Source organism: Ictidomys tridecemlineatus, chromosome 1 (assembly GCF_052094955.1).
Source record: "Ictidomys tridecemlineatus isolate mIctTri1 chromosome 1, mIctTri1.hap1, whole genome shotgun sequence".
Lineage (NCBI taxonomy): Eukaryota > Metazoa > Chordata > Mammalia > Rodentia > Sciuridae > Ictidomys > Ictidomys tridecemlineatus.
Window position 1 is genome coordinate 52,482,917 of NC_135477.1, and position 20,232 is coordinate 52,503,148.

General features: G+C 35.7%; 1 protein-coding gene across 4 annotated transcripts in view; it reads right to left on the reverse strand.

Moving 5' to 3' along the window:
• Positions 1 to 4,342: 4,342 nt before the first annotated feature.
• The window catches only part of Vps26a (VPS26 retromer complex component A), a 38,468-nt gene continuing 22,578 nt past the window's right edge, over positions 4,343 to 20,232 (reverse strand). For 2 of the 4 annotated variants that reach the window (XM_005325962.4, XM_078041149.1), the window contains exons 3-9: positions 19,411 to 19,486; positions 18,049 to 18,205; positions 16,729 to 16,893; positions 14,810 to 14,916; positions 10,723 to 10,791; positions 8,616 to 8,758; positions 4,343 to 6,079 (exon numbers count right to left, since the gene is read on the reverse strand). In XM_005325962.4, the coding sequence (XP_005326019.1) occupies positions 5,966 to 6,079; positions 8,616 to 8,758; positions 10,723 to 10,791; positions 14,810 to 14,916; positions 16,729 to 16,893; positions 18,049 to 18,205; positions 19,411 to 19,486 (831 nt within the window). In that variant the 3' untranslated portion in view covers positions 4,343 to 5,965. Of the gene's footprint in view, positions 6,080 to 8,615; positions 8,759 to 10,722; positions 10,792 to 14,809; positions 14,917 to 16,728; positions 16,894 to 18,048; positions 18,206 to 18,491; positions 18,576 to 19,410; positions 19,487 to 20,232 lie in introns of those variants that run through there. The other 2 variants (XM_021726771.3, XM_078041159.1) reach the window with 2 other exon arrangements.

The following is a 20,232-nucleotide window of genomic DNA, read 5'->3' on the forward strand; positions in this document are numbered from 1 at the left end:
GAAGGGAAATAGAAAAAAGCATTTAAAAATTGCATTATTAGGTATGGAAACCAAAAATGAGGCTTACTAACGTTTAAATCCAAAACACAACTGAAGCCAGAGTGATGATGTTCCCTTTAAGTCTATTCATATTCCTGACAACCATTTAGAGATACTGCCACCAGTTTTACAGATAGAATTCATTAGGGTAGTAACCTGCCCCCAAAATAGTTTATTAAGTGGCAGAGTCAGATGCTAATCTAAATCTTTTTGGCTTGTAAGTACATATTCTCACCACAACATACTAACACTAGAGGAAATACTCCAGAGAGGGAGTAATGTTCAGTTATACTTACGGATGAATACTGCATGGCTTTTGGCATGTTTTTTTGTGGGGTTGAAGGGGGGTGCGGTTGTCGTTACAGTGTCATTCCAAACCATTGGACGTTTTGGACAGGAACAGGATACTAATTATTGGGCCAGACAAGTCCAATAATAACTTTGTTTGTACCTCCTTGCAGTTTATAAAACTGTAGCCAGAATTTTATAATACATACAGGGTTTCCTCTTCATTTCATTCATGGAATTCTACTGTAAATATTAAGTTTAAAAAGCATGAAACTTTTGCCTTTATGAAACAGAAACATGCCACTCTCTTCGGAGAGAGATTCCTAACACCAAGTATATATAATGAATACCTAGCACACATTAGAACCTCCATACATGTTTTGCTTATTGAATGAATGAATGATCATATAACTGATGTTCTTGTCAACCTTTCTTCCATACTTGGCAGAGGCTTCCTATGCTCTTTTGAAAACACTAATCTGGCTTTTTATATCCTTCAGTGATTCTCAATTTAAGTGTTCAGATAAAGCCCACACTCCATTCATTTGTAGGGCGGGCACTCAAGCTCAGTCCTGAATTGGCTTTCTCTATATGCCTCTTCTAGCCTCATCTCTCTACTGCACAGGTACCATTCTATTCATGCCAGAAGTACACATCTGTTATGCCTTTGCTGTCAGGTCTAAACACATTGGGTTCGTCTCTAATATGCCATAGGGAGCTGTATGGCCTCTACCATAGCACTAAAACGAAGAATGTATCTCTAAACCAGTGGTTCTCAAACATTAGGGTGCATCAGAATCTAGGAAAGCTTGTTTTAAAAAATATTGTTGGGCCCACCTCTGAAATTCCTGATTCAGCAGGCCTAGGTTGGGGTTTAAGAGTTTGCATTTCTAACATTTCCAGGTGATGCAACTCTGATGGTCTAGGGGCTTATGCTTTGAGACCCACTATTCTATGAATTCTAATTCCTTAGGGTACCGTAAATGAGAATGCACTAACAGATTCTTTGTAAATGAGCTGAACACATGCATGAATACAAATAAATGTAGTTTTTTCTGCTTTTTGTATTAACAAAACCAGGTATTGACGACCTCACAAAAGAACATCTTGTAGATTTCCACTCCTCACATATTGCTTATAAAATTCTGTAATTTGAAGTTTATAGTATTTTCCTAGACAAAGGCTATTTGTGATCTAGACACCTATAATCCTAAGTGAATTTTTAAGATTTATTGATTGAATCATGGTATGTTAGAGTAGGAAGGGAGTCTTAGAGGCTGTTTGGCCCATTTCCCCTACATCTAGGGGGCGGCCATCCACCAGATTTTTCTGTAGAATTTATACAGGAAGTTCTACAAAGTACCCACAAGGTCCTGCTGTGCTCTGTCTTGCTTTCTCTTTAGGCCCTGACAACACTGCTAGAGAACCCAGTTCATTTCTTTATTCTAATAGAGAAGAAAAAATTGTTCTTATCCATAATTTAATTGTACATTGGACCTACATTTTTCCTAAAGGTGAGCACTTTTAATTTTATAATCTGCAAGAAAATAAGCTTCATCTATTTATTCAAATATCGTGATGAGCAGAGTACACCAAGACAAAATAGCATGAGCCCTCAAGAGGCTTAAAATCCACAGACTTGAATCATTAAAAAGACATCAAAATGTCTTTTCAGGCCAGGCTTGGTGGTGCACACCTGTAATTCCAGCCGCTCAGGAGGCTGAGGCAGGAGGATCGCAAGTTCAAAGGTAGCCTCAGCAACTACAAGGTGCTAATGAACTCGGTGAGATCCTATCTCTAAATAAAATACAAAATAGGACTGGGGACTTGGCTCAGTGGTTGAGTGCCCCTGAGTTCAATCCCAGGTACTCCCCCCCACCACAAAAAAAAAAAAAAAAAAAAGACTTTTAAGTGTCATTTAGTCTCAGAGGGGTACACAGCATGTCTTGGCAGAATAAAGAGACAGCTCTTTGACTTGGAGGTGAAGATTTGCTAGGACAGGGATCAGGCAAGATTTGCTAGGACAGCATTACTGAAATTTAGCATGCAAGAGTAGGCCGTCTCCTAGAAGTCTGGCATAACTGCAGCTGAAGGTATGTTCTGCAGTGTAGAATTCCAATTTTATCCTGGATGTAACTCAATCACTAAAAGACTTTGGGTAAAATGACATAGAATAATGCTTATAGGACCTCAAGCCTTAAAAATAGAGTTGTATTGAAGGATGCACATTGTCCTCAATGTTTTGTGTGTGTGGGTGTGTGTGAGGGTGGGGGTAAATGGGGATTGAACTCAGGGGCACTCGACCACTGAGCCACATCCCCAGCCCTCTTTTGTGCTTTATTTAGAGACAGGGTCTCACTGACTTGCTTAATGCTTTGCTTTTGCTGAGGGGCTATGAACTTGCTATCCTCCTGCCTCAGCCTCCCAAGCCACTGGGATTATAGATGTGCGTGGGCACCATGCTTGGCTTTTATATGTGGTTTGAAACTTAAAATATTAAGTTCTCATACTGACTGGTATAGTCACTGGAGGGTGTCTTTTTGCATACTAAAGAGATTCAATTGAATATAAATGGAAAGCAAAGAACTTATCAAATTGTAATTAGAATTGATCCATATTGAAAGGGTCCAGAATAGGCCTCTAAGGGATAAATAATATTTTGAGAAGGCATTTGGTATTCCTGAAATCACAATCTGCTTAAAAGCTGAACTTCTCAAAAGAACTTAGTTACCACAAATCCCTTCCCCAAGAGCAGTTAGGGAAAACTGACTTTTATCCCCAGAGACAGTAAGTGGGCACCACACCAAAAATAGAGTATCACAAATTATCCTCTTGGTATTCTAAGGACCCATTTATCTTCTAAAATATCCTTTCTCCCCACACTTCCTCTATTAAGATGGCATATAATAAACCCCAAATCCTACCCACTTCTTTGAATCACATTGTTGTGAACCCTCATGTTATAAAATGGGTTCTTTCTTTTGTGTATTTTTTTTTTTTTTGTCAATTTAATGCACCGTCTCCAAGCACTTAGTGTAACAGTATAGAGGAAAAGTGTTTGTTCCTCACCTGTATCAAAACAAGAAAATTTTTCACTAATGAGAGGAAATAACCACATGAAGGTCTAAATTAGTGTTTCTCAACCCTTTTTTTTTTTTAATGTCCTAGTCTCTGAGGTACTGGTTTTAGTAGTCTCAGTGAGATCCGGCCAGGGTTTGTTTATTTATTTATTTTGGTAACAGAGATTGAACCAAGGGGTGCTTAATCACTGAGCCACATCCCCAGTCCTTTTCTATCTTTTATTTAGAGATAGGATCTCAACTAAGTTGCTTAGAGCCTCGCTAAATTGCTGAGACTGGCTTTGAACTCGTGATTCTCCTGCCTTAGCCTCCCGAGCTGCTGGGATTACAGGTGTACACCACAGTACCCAGCAACCATGGTTATTTTTAAAAGCTACTAAGATGATTTTAACATGCAGCCATAATGAGAATCACTGAACTGTTTATTAGGCATTGTATTCTTTACTAAAAACACAGATTTCTTTTTCAGTTTATTATTTCTAGCCGGCCACTTTTCTCTTTTTTTTTTTTTTTTTTTTTTGGTACTAGGGTTTGAATACATATGATGCTCTACCACTGAGTTACATCACCAGCCCTTTTTTTGTGATCCTTCTGAATCAGCTTCCTGAGTTGCTGGCATTACAGGTGTGCTCCACAAGCCCAGTTACTGACCACTTTGGACTCAAATTATCAAATACTGAATTCAGATTACTTTTCAAGTTGGTTATGCAACAAAAAGTCTCCAGCAAAGTGAAAAAGCATCTTCTATATGACAAGTGTTTTAAGTCAACTTAATTAAAAGCCGTATGTAACTATGTAAAACAAACTGGTATTACTTATGAAAACTTGTCTCAATTGTAGCTTCCTAAACTATTGAGTGATCCGATCCTCAACATTAATTCTAACAATGAGAAGACTTTGAAAATAAAGCTATTTTAATCAAACTGCAAGCTCAGTTTCTGTTTCAAATTCTTTATTATACATGGTTGCACAATTTGAGGCTGGTTAAATACAACTTGGTTTTCAAAATCTTTGAATATTTTCTAGATTATTACATGCAAGTGACCATGAAAATATTTGGCATTTTTAAAATTTGAAACTCTGAACAGGCACTTACATGAAGGAAAACATTACCATTCATAGATAGCCCCGTTTAAAATAGATGCTCCAGCACATGGTACATGGAACCTTGGCCAGGAAATAAAGTTGGTTACTGACCATTTTATCAAAGTGCCATAGTAGTAAAACAGGTTTAAAGAAATGTAATTTGGATTATTTAGCTTACTCATAAAGTAAGGTTAACTGACAAAACTTGCACTGAAGTATTTTTAAATATTGGTACAAAAACCAATGAACCATAAGTGAAAATAGTTTTCACATAGGAGGCTTTGTTTTGGTTCCCATGCTCCACATTTAGTGTATCTGAGATCAGATCCCATACATATGATCAGATATCTGCAACCTTCTTTTAAAAGATGTTGAACAAATGACTTTAGTGTTTAAAAAAAAAAATTAAAACAGACTGGTGAAGTTTAATGGAGTTTGAACTATCCAAAGCTCCAGTTTAATAAACATGAAACTGTGCATATCTGGGTTAGCTACATGCTTCACAAGTTCCTCCTGAGTCCCCCAAATTTTCCACTGAAAAGTGAAAAGAACAAATTTGTAAAGTCAAGAAAATGATATTTGCATAAATGTGGCAAAAAGACTCTTTAAATTTAAAAATATATATATATACACATATGTTTCAAAGTATTTATGGAAAAATTCGTATAGTTTTAGCAAGTTCTAAAATGCCAACATACATCAACTCCACACTGCAGAACACATATGGTAGTACTGCTGGAAAGTTGTAGCAAAATGGTTACTTAATATGAGGCAGTGGGACAGAAGTGCCAAAATGAAAAGCCACCTCATCCCTTGGGAAAAAATTTTTACATTCATACTATAAAAGACTTCAAAGAGGATAAAACACAAGAAGCCATGAAATGGCAGACCCAGAAACACCTACAATGAAAAAATTCATATACATTTCTCAAATACATACATAAAAACAAATGGAATTCTCAAAAATACCGAGATGCTATATTTTAAGTCTTTGCAGGATGTAAGGGCTAATCGGGTTTTCTAGTTTTATTTAAACACAAAATATTTAATTTTCTGCATGGAGAGAGTAAGAGGTAATCATTAGCACAAAAGAAAAAAAAGGAGAAAAAGATTTATAATCAACATTATGTAGAAAGAAAGCAAAATTACAAATCCCAGCCTACCTGCATGAAAATCTTTAATGTTTATGCTGATGCATATCTGAGTACTCATCATCAAAGTGTGCAGTTTAAAAAAAAAATAAGGGCAGCCTAAGAAATCTCCAGTGTCTCAAAGAAAGCACTTTGTAAAATGTAGGTACATACATTTAGTTATACTGTAAAGTAAATGCAGCACTGTAAGATAAAGGAAGACTGTTATGCATGGAGTTTTGGCTTCCCCCCACCCCGCCCCTACAAGCTGCAACCATCTTTAACCTGCTGAACTTAATTTCAACAGTTACAGTTTTGGTTTTTTTTTTCCTTCTTTTCAGTTCACATTTCAGGCTGTTCAGCAGATGCCTGTGACTCTGGAGACTCAAATCGCTGGTGAAAGTTTGTTCTCTGTTTCCTCAGTTTTTCAGGAGCTTTTCTCCATAAGATGATTTCCTACAAAAGTAAGTGCAAGATAGCAACAAATTAATGTTTTCCATTATGTCTTCAATTTTCACCATGGAAATACTGACTGCTACTTCAATTTTAACACAATTAAATTTCTCTCTACAAAATCTTTCCTGACTGGGCTGGGGATGCAGCTCAATTGGTAGAATGCTTGCCTTGCATGCACAGGGCCCTGGATTTGATCCCCAGCACCACATACGTAAATTTTAAAAAATAAATAAATAAAATCTTTCCTGACTAAGCCACTTTCTTCTGATTTCAATCCTGGACTGTATCTTATGCCTCCCTGCTCCCTGAACCAGCACCAGGCACAATATTGCCAGTCAAACCTGGAACAAAGTCCTGGCTATTACTGCTTTAAAGAAAGTCCTAAAATCTATCCTGTGGCTTTTTGTTACACTGCCCTCATCCAAGTTCAAACTCTTTGTCATTTTAACCTTAGATACTAAACCAACTTCCTCATAGACGGCTCTTGCCTGAGACCCCTTTCTAATTCATCCTTCATATCACTACCAGATTAATCTTGTAAAACATTGTTTGAATTACTCTTCAATAGTTATCAGTGCCTCAGGATAAATCTCCAAACATATTCAGGGCCCTCCATACCCTAAATCTAAAACACGACCAGTGTCCCTCCATACATGCTTCTCCCCTACCAGTCAAAATCAATCACACTCTACCTGTAATGCACGCCAAATGTCCTAGCAGTTCCCTTACATAATCAAATCCTTGTTACTCTGCCTAAATCCTAACTAACCAATTCCTAACATAATCTCCTTCATCAAGGGATGACTAGCTAGTGTTTTTTTGTTTTTTTAAACCAACACATAAAACAGCCTTCCAAATGAATGCCTGTGGGAAACAAAACACTTCCTCCAGTAGTGCCATAACATGCAACTGATTTGGAAATTCCAAATGTCATGTAACTTATTTTAAAATTATAAATTACATACGTTGAATTATACAGCACTATGGCCACCTTAATGGAGTGAACTTTCTCTTCTAAATTACTATTTAACTGATTTAAGTTTTCTGTTATATAAATCTTCATTCAAAACTCACCAAAGGCTGATTTTCAAATAAGAACAAGTTTTATGATAGATACTTCATATAAAAAGTAAGTTTTAGAGCTGAATGTGGTGGTGCACACCTGAAATCCCAGTGGCTCAGGAGGTTAAGGCAATAGGATCACGAGTTTAAAGCCAGCCTCAGCAACTTAGGGAGAGCCTGTCTCTAAATAAAATAAAGGGCTGGGATGTGACTCAGTAGTTAAGCACCCCTAGATTCAATCCCCAATACCAAAAAAAAAGAAGTATCAGGGCTGAGTCAACACCCATACATCTGTAGCAAAACTGCTTAATAAGGGAAAAATGAAAACCCCCAAATCCTTCAAATGTAGCCTTCATTAAGAAACAATCCTGGGTGTGGTGGCGTATGCCTGTAATTCTAATGGCTCAGGAGACTGAGGCAGGAGGATCACAACTTCAAAGCCAGTCTCAGCAACTTGGCAAGGCCCTAAGCAACTTACCAGTCTCTGTCTCAAAATAAAAAATAAAATGGGCTGGGGATATGACTCAGTAGTTATGGGCCTCTGGGTTCAATCCCCAGCACCAAAAATAACAACTACAACAACAACAAAAAAATACAACAACCTAGGCGCAAAAGGCTGAGACAGGAGGATCAAAAGTTCAAGATTAGCTTAAGCAACTTAGCAAAACCCTATCTTAAAATAAAGGGCTAGGGGGGCTGGGGATGTGGCTCAAGCGGTAATGTGCAGGGGCACTGGGTTTGATCCTCAGCACAACATAAAAATAAAATAAAGATGTTGTGTCTACCAAAAACTGAAAAATAAATATTTAAAAAATCTCTCTCTCTCTCTCTCTCTTTAAAATAAATAAAGGGCTAGGATGTAGCTAGGTAGTAGAGTACTTGTCTAAGCCCAGGTAAAGCCATGAGTTCAGTCTGCAGTACCACCACCACCACCAAAAAAAGTGACCATGGAGATCTATAATAATTGATGAGAAAAATATTCAAGAAACTATTGATTTTTTAAAAGGAATTTTGTTGGCCTTTACTTCCTTGTTCTTTTTTTTTTCCATTTGTTGATGGACACAATACCTTTATTTTATTTATTTATTTTTATGTGGTGCCAAGGATCAAACCCAGTGCCTCACACATGCTAGGCAAATGCTCTACCACTGAGCACCAGCCTCAGCCCCACCTTCTTTGTTCTTAATTGCTTGAATTTTTTTGAACAGCAAGTACTGCTATATTGTTTCTACTTTAAAAAAAAAAAAGCTTTTTAAGAGAAAAAAATAAAAGTCTTGAAAAATTACAGTTCATTTCAGAATCCTACAGAATGACTGGGGAGAGGTCTATCACAATACCTACTCTTTATTATACCCTCAGTATTTTAAACTACTTAGAACCTCCCCCACCCGACCTGCCCTGTATGATGCTTAGAAAAGAGAGTGCTTTCTCGGTGATTTTACATTTAAAATGACTAGCGTGGGTGGAACCATACCTGCTGCTTGAAGTACCTTCTGTCTTCCTCATCAACAAGCACTAGATTCAAGAAGTACCTTACTGAGAATTTTTTGTTCACATCTCTCATTGTTGGTGTTGGATCATAGCCTGCTAAAAACAGTCTTATTGGAATGGATTCACCTGAAATAAAAGCAATTTCTGTTTAATTCTAAAAGATGATTAGTCACATAAAACCTAGGACTAAGCATTACAGGGGAGACACTAATGCTTCAATTCCTCTTCCTCATGAGATGCAGCAATAGGCACTACTGACATTTTGGGCTGGATAATTGGTTGTTATGGGGAAGGTCCTATGCACTTGGCAGCATCCTTGACCTCTACCCACCAGAAGCCAGGAGCATTCCCCAACTATGACAGCTAAAAATGTCTCTAGACAATACCAAATGTCACTTGGAGGACAAAGTTGCCCCTTGATGAGAATCAGTGCTCTAGAGTCAAAATGCCTATGTCAAATTTCAGTTCCACCACTTACTGGCTATAAGACCATGGCTTTGGGGACTTATTCTGTTTCGAATTCCTCACTGTAAAATGAAGACAAGCAATACTCCTCCAATAGGGAATTTATAAGAGCTATGTGGGTTAAAATACATAGACTTTACAACAGTGCCAGCCAGTAGTTTAGTTTATTTTTCTACTTTCACAAGTTTACCTAATTTCTAACCATGTGTACAATGTTAAAAACTTTTTATTCATCCATCTAAAACAAACATGTACAGAATGACAACATGCCTTCATTACCAAAAAGTTCACATGGCTTCTGTTTTCCTAAGGACAGTAATTATTTGCATGTTCTCTTTTTAATATTTTATGTAGTATTTTTTATGAACATTTATTTGTTGAAAGGCATAAAACCGATCACTTCATAAAAATGTATGGTTGGTGAAATTTTGCAAGTAATGTTGTATAACCTAAGTACAAACATATGGGCTTTAGAGTCAAAAAGGTCTAGGTTCAAACCTCTCCTCTGTAATGATTAGCTCCCCCACCTTTAGTATAGTTTTGAACCTTGGCACCTTAATTTCAAGGTGTAAAATACAGGATATAAGCACCTAACTTGAACAGTGGTAGGGAGCTTTAGAGCACCTCACCTGCAATGCCTCATCCACAACCTGCACTCCATAAATGGTAGCTACTTTTTGAAGTAATTCCAAAGTGAAAAAAATTCAGACATAAAAATTTTTTTTTAAACCTACACATACAACAGTCTTTCAAATGAATGCCTGTGGGAAACAAAACACTTTCTCCAGTAGTGCCATAACGTGCAACTGATTTGGAAATTGCAAATATCATGTAACTTATTTTAAAATTATAAATTACATATGTTGAATTATACAGCATTATGGCCACCTTAATGGAGTGAACTTTCTCTTCTAAATTACTATTTAACTATGATTTAAGTTTTCTGTTATATAAATCTTCATTCAAAACTCACCAAAGGCTGATTTTCAAATAAGTACAAGTTTTATGATAAATACTTCATATAAAAAGTAAGTTTTAGAGCTGAATGTGGTAGAGTGCACACCTGAAATCAGCTCAGGAGGTTGATAAGTACTAGTTTCATTGTCTCAGACACTAAAGGTTATCTAGTTAGGGAACTAACTGCTTTTTTTTTTTTTTGGAGACTATGACGACTCCAAAATCTGACAGGAATTAATGCTCAGTTATACTGCATCTTATGGTCAATGTGAGAATAAAAAGATATACAAAGATGAACTATTATAACAGAAAACAATAAAAAATTACAAATTCAGAACCAGAAAGGAGATGCACAAAATTGCCTCTTCTGAATTCTAAATTTGAACTGAGTGAAATATTTAATCAAATTTATTTCCGACTAGGAAGTATTATTAGTCTTCTCAGCAGCTATACAGAGATCCTTAAAAATAAAAAATCATCATAAGAACCATTTTAAGAATTCATAAATATAACAAGAAATCCCGTTAGTATGTACAATTATAATGCAACAACAAAAACGTGGGAAAAAGAAACTCATAAATACTTTTATGATGAATGAATATTCACAAACTAAACTGACCAAAACACTTCTGTTTGCCATACACAGAAGTAAATGGGAAGAGTGTTACCTTTTACTGGTGCACCATCCATTATTTCATATTTGGCGATTGTTTCTGTTTCTGTTGTGGTACTGGGTCCTGGTAAATGTAATAATGTAAATGGCGTTAATTTAAATACTTCCAGAATATAATCCCCAGCCTTATACCTTCTTCTATTTCCAACCACATTATTTTACTACTATTTTTTCCCCAATGTGTGAAAATGTTCCTCATTCATTTATAGTTCTTGATCTACTCTTTTTTTTTTTTTTGGTACTGGGGTTGAACTCAGGGGCACTCAACCACTGAGCCAGATCCCCAGTCCTGTTTTATATTTTATTTAGAGACAGGGTCTCAGTGAGTTGCTTAGCACCTCGCTTTTGCTGAGGCTGGCTTTGAACTGGAAATGTTCCTGCCTCAGCCTCCCAAGATGCTGGGATTACAGGTATGCGCCACTGCACCTGGCTTGATCTACTCTTACTCTTAGTAGATTAAAGGCTGTTGTTGCTGATGAGTATATTTTTTTGTATTTAAAATTTTCTTTTTCCTTTGTTAGAACAAATCAGCAAAATAAAATTCTGATTTATTATTGGACAACATTGTTTCACACATACATCAAACAGGCCAAAAAACTAAAGAGCAACTTCATATACAAATAAAGGGGGGGGGGACCATTTTTATCTTTGGCCTTTTGTGTGTGTGTGTGTGTGTGTGTGTGTGTGTGTGTGTGTAGTGCTGGGGATTGAACGCTGGGCCTTATGCATGCAAAGCAAGCACTATACCAACTGAGCTATATCACCAGCCCTATCTTTGGCCTTTTTAACCACCTCATACAAACCAACTACTTATAGTATAGCTAAAGTATATATACAAAGCTGGGGCTGGGGCTGGGCCTCGGGCTCAGTGGTAGCCCACTTGCCTACCACGTGTGAGGCACTGGGTTTGATTTTCAGTACCACATATAAATAAATAAAATAAAGGTCTATCCACAACTAAAAAAAATATTTAAAAAGAAAGTAAGTATACCAAAAAAAAAAAAAAAAAGTTACTGGAATGCTTGGGATAAGATTTTTATTTTTTTAGCCAGGTATGGTGGCACAAACATGTGATCCCAACTGCTTGGGAGGCTGAGGTAAGAGGATCGCAAAGCCAGCCTCAGTACCACATATAAATAAATAAAATAAAGGCACAAAGCAGCCTAGCGAGATCCTGTCAGATAAAATATAAAAAAAGGGCTGAGGATGTGGCTCAGTGATTAAGTACCTCTTGGTCAATCCCTGGTACAAAAAAAGATTTTTTTCTGTTGGTTTTTTTTTTTTTTCTCCTTTGAGATTATAATGAACATGGTAATAACATAAATAAAATCACAAGTAGGACAGAAACCGCTCCAAAGTCTTGTCTGTTCAAGATCATTAAAAATGGCTGGCTACTGGGCTGGGGATGTGTCTCAAGCGGTAGCGCACTCGCCTGGCATGCGTGCGGCCTGGGTTTGATCCTCAGCACCACATACAAAGAAAGATGTTGTGTTTGCCGAAGACTAAAAAAATAAATAAATATTAAAATTTTCTCTCTCTCTCTTTAAAAAAAAATGGCTGACTACTAATAATATGTACAAAAATTAAAATGTAGATAAAAAATGCGAACAAATTTTCCTTTCTTAAAGTACTTTTAAGAAAAAAATTCAGGGTCTTGAAGTTTTGGTTCTTTTTCACCTCCCATCTTCAATATTCACACTGTGGTTTTGATTGGGTGGTGGAAAGTACATCATCTGCAGGTGGTGCCCAAGGTGGACAGACAGGAGCACTCTCTACCCAAAGGTAACCATGTTTAGATTCTGAGATGGGAAGTGGAGGGTGAATAATTCACAGTGAACTTTCTTTATTCCTTAATCAGTTTAACTTTTCATTCTTTGCTGTCTAGTCATCTTCATCAGTCTTCTGCTTCTTGGCATCAACATATCATTATTCTCGACATCTTCCATCTTCAGCTGCCCATTTTTTGGCAGCTGTCATGGTCTCCTCCTCTTCCTCTCTTTCATCTACCTCATTGTCAGCTTCCTGCTCCACCTTTTCCTCATTAGCATTCCCATTAGCAGGGGGATCCTTTCAATAGCTGCCTCCTCCACAACTACTTCTCCTCTAAATCTTCTGTAGTGATCTCGGAGCTAGTGTCCATGGCAGTGTCTGACATGGGGGGACACACTGGTGATGCAATGCAGTAGGTTAAAAAGAAAGCTGGAGTTCAGGGACTCTGGTGATAAAGCTGCCCAAGTCCGAAGCAGTGGAAGTGGTTAAGAGGGTGGAGAGCTGGATGAGGGAACAACGCCTCATTTAAAATTTTCTGCAATTGCTGGGAATGGTGGCTCACAGTTGTAATCCCAGTGACTCAATAGGCTGAGGCAGAAGGATTGCAAGTTTGAGGTCAGTCTCAGCAATTTAGCAAGGCCTTGCCTCAAAATAAAAAAGAACTGGGGATGTTACTCAGTGGTAAAGTTCCCCTGGGTTCAATCCCTCAGTATCAAAAACTAAAAATTTTCTATTCTAGAACATAATTTTTTTTTATCAAGAAAAAAGTTAAGGGGTTGGGGTTGTAGCTCAGTAGTAGAGCGCTTGCCTAGCATGTGCGAGGCCCTGGGTTCAATCCTCAGCACCACATAAAAATAAATAAATAAAGGTATTGTGTATAACTACGACTAAAAAATAAATATTAAAAAAAATGTTTAAACAATTTCTTTTTAAACAACAAATAAGAAACTCAAGTAACGTTTTTGTGTTATTGTTGGAGTTTTTTGTTTGTTTGTTTGTTTTTCTTTTGGTATCATATCCCCAGCCCATTTTGTTTTTTATTTTGAGTCAGGGTCTCACTAACTTGCTTAGGGCCTCCCTAAATTGCTGAGGCTGGCTTTGAACTTTCGTACTCTGAGGCACTGGGATTATAGGTGAGCACCAACACTCCTGGCTCAAGTTGTGTTTTAATATCTTAAAATCACTTACTTTTTGCTAGCATGTGAAAAAATGGAGATTAAGAAATCACAGATGTTTCTCATTTTTTTAAATATATATTTTTTAGTTGTTGATGGACCTTTATTTATTTATATGCAGTGCTGAGAATTGAACCCAGTGCCTCACACATTAGGCACTCTAACACTGAGCCACAACTACAGCCCCAGATATTTATTATTTTGATAACCAATTATAAATATTTTTTAAGAGATAGGGTCTCACACTCTGGTTTCTCTTTAGGTTGTATAAATCTTTCACCTTTTATCAAAAAAGACATGGTTTCACTGTTTCCCAGGTTAACCCTGAACTCCTAGGCTCAAGTAATTCTCTTTCCTCAGCCTCCAAAGTAGCTGGCACTACAGCACATGCTGCTGCACCCAGCTTCTAGGAGGATTTAAAAACTTATAAATGTATTACCTATTAATAACTGAAGTATTGAAATATGATACTTTTTACTGTTTTTTTTAATTTTTTTTTTTTTTGTACCAGGGATTGAATCCAGGACCTCATATATGCTAGGCAACCACTGAGGTACATTTCCAGCCCTATTTATTTATTATTTTTTTCGGTACTGGGGACTGAACCCAAGAGCACTTTACCACTGAGTCACACCCCCAGCCCTTTTTTATTCTTTGAGACAGGTTCTTGCTAAACTACCCATACTGGTCTTGAACTTGTGATCCTCTTGTAACAACCTCCCTAGTCACTAGGATTACAGGCATGTGCCACCATGCCTGGCTACCATATAGTCTTTCATACTTGTTGAGCAAAGTGAAATTGCCACCTATTCAAATTTTTATGTATTTCTTTATATTTTTAAGAGATGTGGTCTTGCTGTGTAGTCCTGGCTGGCCTTGAACTCCTGAGCTCAAGACAGTCTCCTGCCTCAGTCTTCAGAACAGGTGGTCCTACTACAGATGCATGTCACTGCACCCAGCTCAAAAACCAGTTTTTAAAAAGCATTAAGTGGATTTCCTATGGGCAGCAATATTAAGAAGCAAAGTCAGTTTCCAATGTGCATATCAAATTGATTTTATGTTGAAATGAAGTTTCAAGATTTCTAAAATTTCAACTAAAAGAAGGAAATTTTAATTCAAATACTTTCTTCAACTTACCAATTCCTGTGATCTCTTTTTTAATCAGTTGTAACTCCATGTGTTGTATTTTTATTCTTACCAATAAGAAGTAAATTTTTCCAACAATCACATCCTTTAAATGATATCTATTGGGAGAGAATACATATCACTAAGTATATTTTAAAAACAAGAAAAAGAGTAAAATAAGCCATGGAAGGCTTTAACAGGTATCTTTAAGATAACAACTTTAAGAATACCATTTTGACTATTCATAATGTTTCAGGTCCCTTTTCATTTCACTATGATAAAGTATGCTATCAAACTTTTACTTGACCTTCAATATCTCGGAGGGAACAATTAGCCTGATGAATTGTTGGTCCTACTTAGGACTTACTGCCTAGAGAATCTAAGCAGTTAACCAAATAGAAAATTAGATTCTTTATGCTTGAAATATTTGTTTCAAATGAATGAATATATTTTCATTTTATTGATTGACTGATCAACTGTAATGGAAATGGAACCAGGACACTTTATCACTGACCTATACCCCCAGCCCTTTTAATTGTTCTTTTTATTTTGAGAGAGGGTCTTGCTTAAGTAGCCCAGACTGGCCTCCAGTTGAAGATATTTTCAACATGAAAAGTTCTATATAACAGCATCATTATAAATGCTACAATAATACAACTAATAAATCTGACCTCAAAGAGAGATTAATTGGGGCTACCTCCACAGATCTGATTTTGTTGTATATTATTTAATAACCAAAGACCCTTGCTAAATTCTTTAAAATAAGGTGCTAACAAATCTGAGGATACAACCACATGAGTCTAAAAGGAAACTCCAGTGACAAGTGTTTAGGTTTCCAAGTATCTGATAATTTATCAACAATTTAAGATTCTATAGACACATTATCAAATTTTAAAAGCTATAAAGTTGGCAGTGACAATAAAAGATTATGCAAGAGAATAATACGTAGAAGAAAGATAAAACAAGCCATCTATTTCTTCAACAAATTAAAACTTTAATAAAAAATGGGAAAAATATAAAATTATGAGATTTAAGAGTCAAAAAAATCCAGTGAAATTTGTGGATCTTGTTTGGATACAGATTTGAACAAATCATGTGAAAAAAAGAGACAAAAAATGAGTCAATTTGGGTTATGTGAATGCTGACTATATTTATAGAAATATTAAGGAGTTAATATTTTTGAATAGTATTGCAGTTACACTAAAATAATGTATAATTTTTTTAGACTAAATCATGTGTCTAGAATTTGTTTCAATATAGTCTATGAGAAGTGTGGGAGCTAAATACAGACAAAACAAAGCAGCTAGTAACTGTTGGAGCTGGGCAATGGGTACATGAAGATTCATTATATTATTCAATATTCATGTACTTTGGCATTGTTTGAAATCTTCCATAATAAAATTTTAAAAGGTATTAAATAATAAGTATGAACCCATTTTGAAAATATATATATATACACCACACCCCCAAAACAGACACACAAGAGAATATTATTAGTGGTTAAATAGTAAAGGTGAACATATGTGACGTTTTTACTTCCTTTCACTTTTTACATCCTCCAAATTTTCAATAATGAAAATGTACTGTTTATGTAGTCATAAAAAAAGGATTTTTGTTTCAGTTTAAATAGATAGCCAGGATGAAGTGATATCAAGCTAGTAAATTTTACAGACAAATGAAACTGGCTACTTCTGAGATGTTAAGATCCTCTACATAAAGTGATCAAGCAGAATCTTATCAGGAATAGAATATAAAAGATACTTTCTCTGGGGTGAAAGCAAGACCAAACTCCTCAAATTTCTTGTAGCTCAGAGACTGTCAGTCTGTTAACATCAGATTAATGTTAATTCTATCCTTATGGTGATCAATTTACAAAGGCCTGAAAAGATTTTTAAATTTTCCCTGAACATTCATCTATGAAAGGTACTTACTTTGACTTATTGTATTCAAATTCTATATGCAGACAATCTTCAATGCCCACTTCCATCTTAATAGAGTTGTTAACATCAGGATAGGTGGCAAGCTGGTGAACAATAAGATCATACTCTTTCACCAAGTCTGTCAGTCTTCTCACTATTGTCACCTTAAGAAAATACCTATAAAATAGAGGAAATGAGATAAATCACCTATGATAAATTTAAATATTCTAAATATGCAGACATTACCTCAGTTTTTTCTTGGCTGGAATTCCTTTGGGGTCAACTTAGTGTTCTAATTTTTTTTTCTTGGTGCAGGGCCACACAAATGCTAGGTATGCATTTCTATCACTAAGCTATACTCCTAGCCCTCTTAATAAAAAACAAAAACAAAAAAACTGTTCCACATATGGGGAATGAAAATTCAATTTTAAGAATAAATACTTTTCAGATAAGTTTGCAGGGAAACTGTCAAACCTATGTAAGGAAATCTATATCTAGTTGAAGTACTGCTGTTTGGCATTTGGGCTGTCAAATCCAGTACCAGATGGACAATGCCAAGTAAGCTAGGAAAGCAAGTTCTTAGACCTGATGTATTCAGATTAGTATCTTTAATTGCCCTTGGTCCCTGAAGCATTCATGGCTTCCTGCAAGAAGACCTAGGGAAAGGATACTGGATTGAGAATTTGGAAAATTGGGTTCCTACTTCAGTTCTGCCATTTGCTTCTTTTGTACTTTCAGATAAGTCAGCCTCTTTGGAGTTCCAGATCACTTCTTAACCATATATTGAATAAGATTCATTAGAAAATAAATATATTTGGAGAGTAATTCAGTTCAAAATGTGGACAGATGGAAATTTTAGGTACTTTTTCACAAATGAAGTACTTAAAAGATAATTACACAAAGGAAATATATAACTGAAACTTTTCATATGTTTTCTCTGAATCTATGTTAAAAAGCTCTTCTAGTCACTGGGCATTGATGGTGAATGCCTATAATCCCAGCTACTTGGGAGGCCAAGATAGGAGGATCATAAGTTCACAGCCAGCATCAGTAAAAGTGAGGCGCTAAGCAACTCAGAGAGACCCTGTCTCTAAATAAAATACAAATTAGGGCTGGGGATGTGGCTCAGTGGTGGAGTGCCCCTGAGTTCAATCCCTGGTACCAAAGAAAAAAGCTCTTCAGATCAGTCCTAGCCAAACAAAATAATGTGCAGAACATTTTCCAACCTTAAATCTTCAGTACAGAATTACAACTAGGAGTTCAAATAAGACATTAATAAGAGCCATTACTTTCTGGTTTTGACTCTGCTTATAGTTTGTAATACATTCATACCTTAAGCGGACATTGGCACCGATGTAAGATTCATATGGCTTTTCAACTTGCATAAATTCAAAATCATAACTTCTGCTCTGAGTCAGTTCTCCAGGTAAGGCTAGTTCTTTCACTAGGTTTACAAATTCATGAGTATTACTCTTGTCATTGAAGAGTTCTAAGAAATTTAAAACAGTAAAAGACTAATTATATTTTAATGTCCATTTCAATAAAACCCAAACTTCTACCTCCAAAGCAAATAATTTTTACCAAAAGAATTAGTTGGATTTGTCTCTAATAAACTAGAACTATGATCTGAATTTTATCATCCCCATTATTATGCTCCACCTAGGCATCACTAAATTCAAGAAGCATAGCACAATGAAAATTCCTATCAGAAATGAGTTCATTCCTTTTGATGTAGTTAGGGATTTCCCCCAATATAAAGCTGTTTGACACATTACCAGCAATTATTTGAACTTCTTCCCTTTAAGGCAAAAATTCTGTTTTGTTGTTTTGTTTTGGACAAATATATTACCTTGATAAAACTGTAATACACAAAAGAATAAAACCAACTATCAGTTAATTATTACAATTTGCCCCTTAAGTACAATCTCATTCAGAATATATATGTAAACAAATATCTACCCATTCCATTTTTGATGCTTTAAAAATGTACAGTAAAACTTAGAAAACTAGATTTAAAAACCTAGCTCTGTAGACAGTATTGAAAAGACCTACTTTCTTTTCTATCTATGGTATGGGGGGATCTGATCCCAGGGTCTTGCACATGCTTAGGCAAGCACTCTACCTCTGAGCCATACATACTCCTAACCCTCTTTTTTTCTGAATATAGAATATAAAAGATTTATATACAATTTAACTCCCAGCTAAATCAAGAATGTCTCTAAAATACATATATGGAAATGTACACAATTTGATCTAAGAATAAATCATCCATTTCCTTTTCACATGGAATTTTCTGTTACCAGGTGAGTCTGGCTACAGGCACACACTAGGTCAGGAAGACAAATGGCATGGATAATTAGAGAATGAAAAATGAAGGTGAAGCTGGTAGTTGTAAGGTTGGTGAAAATGTAGACAGATGGAAATTTTGGTGAGTGAGCCAATTTATTTTTCAAGGCTAGTAGTTTATATAATATCTTTCATTTTTAGTAGTGAAATCCAATAATACAGGCAGAATGAGTCAAAGGCAATTTAATACAATTAAAAGAAACATTCTGATTTAATATATTAAGTCCTCTCTTTTATTATGCAAAATCAATTCCTTCCTTCCACCAAGTTTATTTATTTAAGTGCCAAATCCAACCCTCTTCAAACTCAAGTTATCAAAAGAAAAAGTAATACTATTTTAAAACTCACCAATTTGACCTACAAATTCAATTCTAATTCCTTGGTGCTCTAGCCTCTTTCCAGGTTGCTTAAAGGCTAGGTTTACCTGCCAAAACATGAAATTATAAGAGATGTTAACAGTACTTTAAGTGGGTCTATTAGACTCCTTCCAGATGAATGCAATATATATTTCAGGTACTCATTTATGAAATATGAGACGCCACCACATACCTAAATCAGGATGACCTTAAGCACCAGAGGAGATGTGATTTATTCATACACAATCACTAATGAACCTATTACTTACACATACACTTAAAAGTGTCTGCTTTATTAAGAAGGAATCCCTCGTTATTGCTGAAGAAATGCAAAAAGACTCAAAGAAAGGGAAGTCCTTCAACTATTCATGTGTATTTTCTGGTCAAATAAGTAATTCTGAGACTAATAAAATAATATTTTATTGTGAAAATAATCACTAATTCCAAGAATTAATGTGAAAGATCACTTTCAGTGTTTTATAATCAAGAATACACTACTATGCTTCCTGACATTAAAGGTAATGCTTACGGCCCTCAGTCTGCAACTCATCCTAAAATTAGAATGTCTTAAGATCTAAATTGTAATTTATCTTACATAATTTTGAGGTAAATAGATAGTCTCAAAGTTCTTAAATTCATATCTGCCAAGTAGAAACATTAAATTTATTATTAATTTGAAAAACATCTGCATAATACATATATCAGAAATAAATTGCCAAATGTTTAAGAATTAACTAACAAAAGAATATTTTTATAAAAAAAAAATTTCCTCTAGGTTCCTTTTTTTTGGGGGGGGGGATGCTGGGGATTGAAC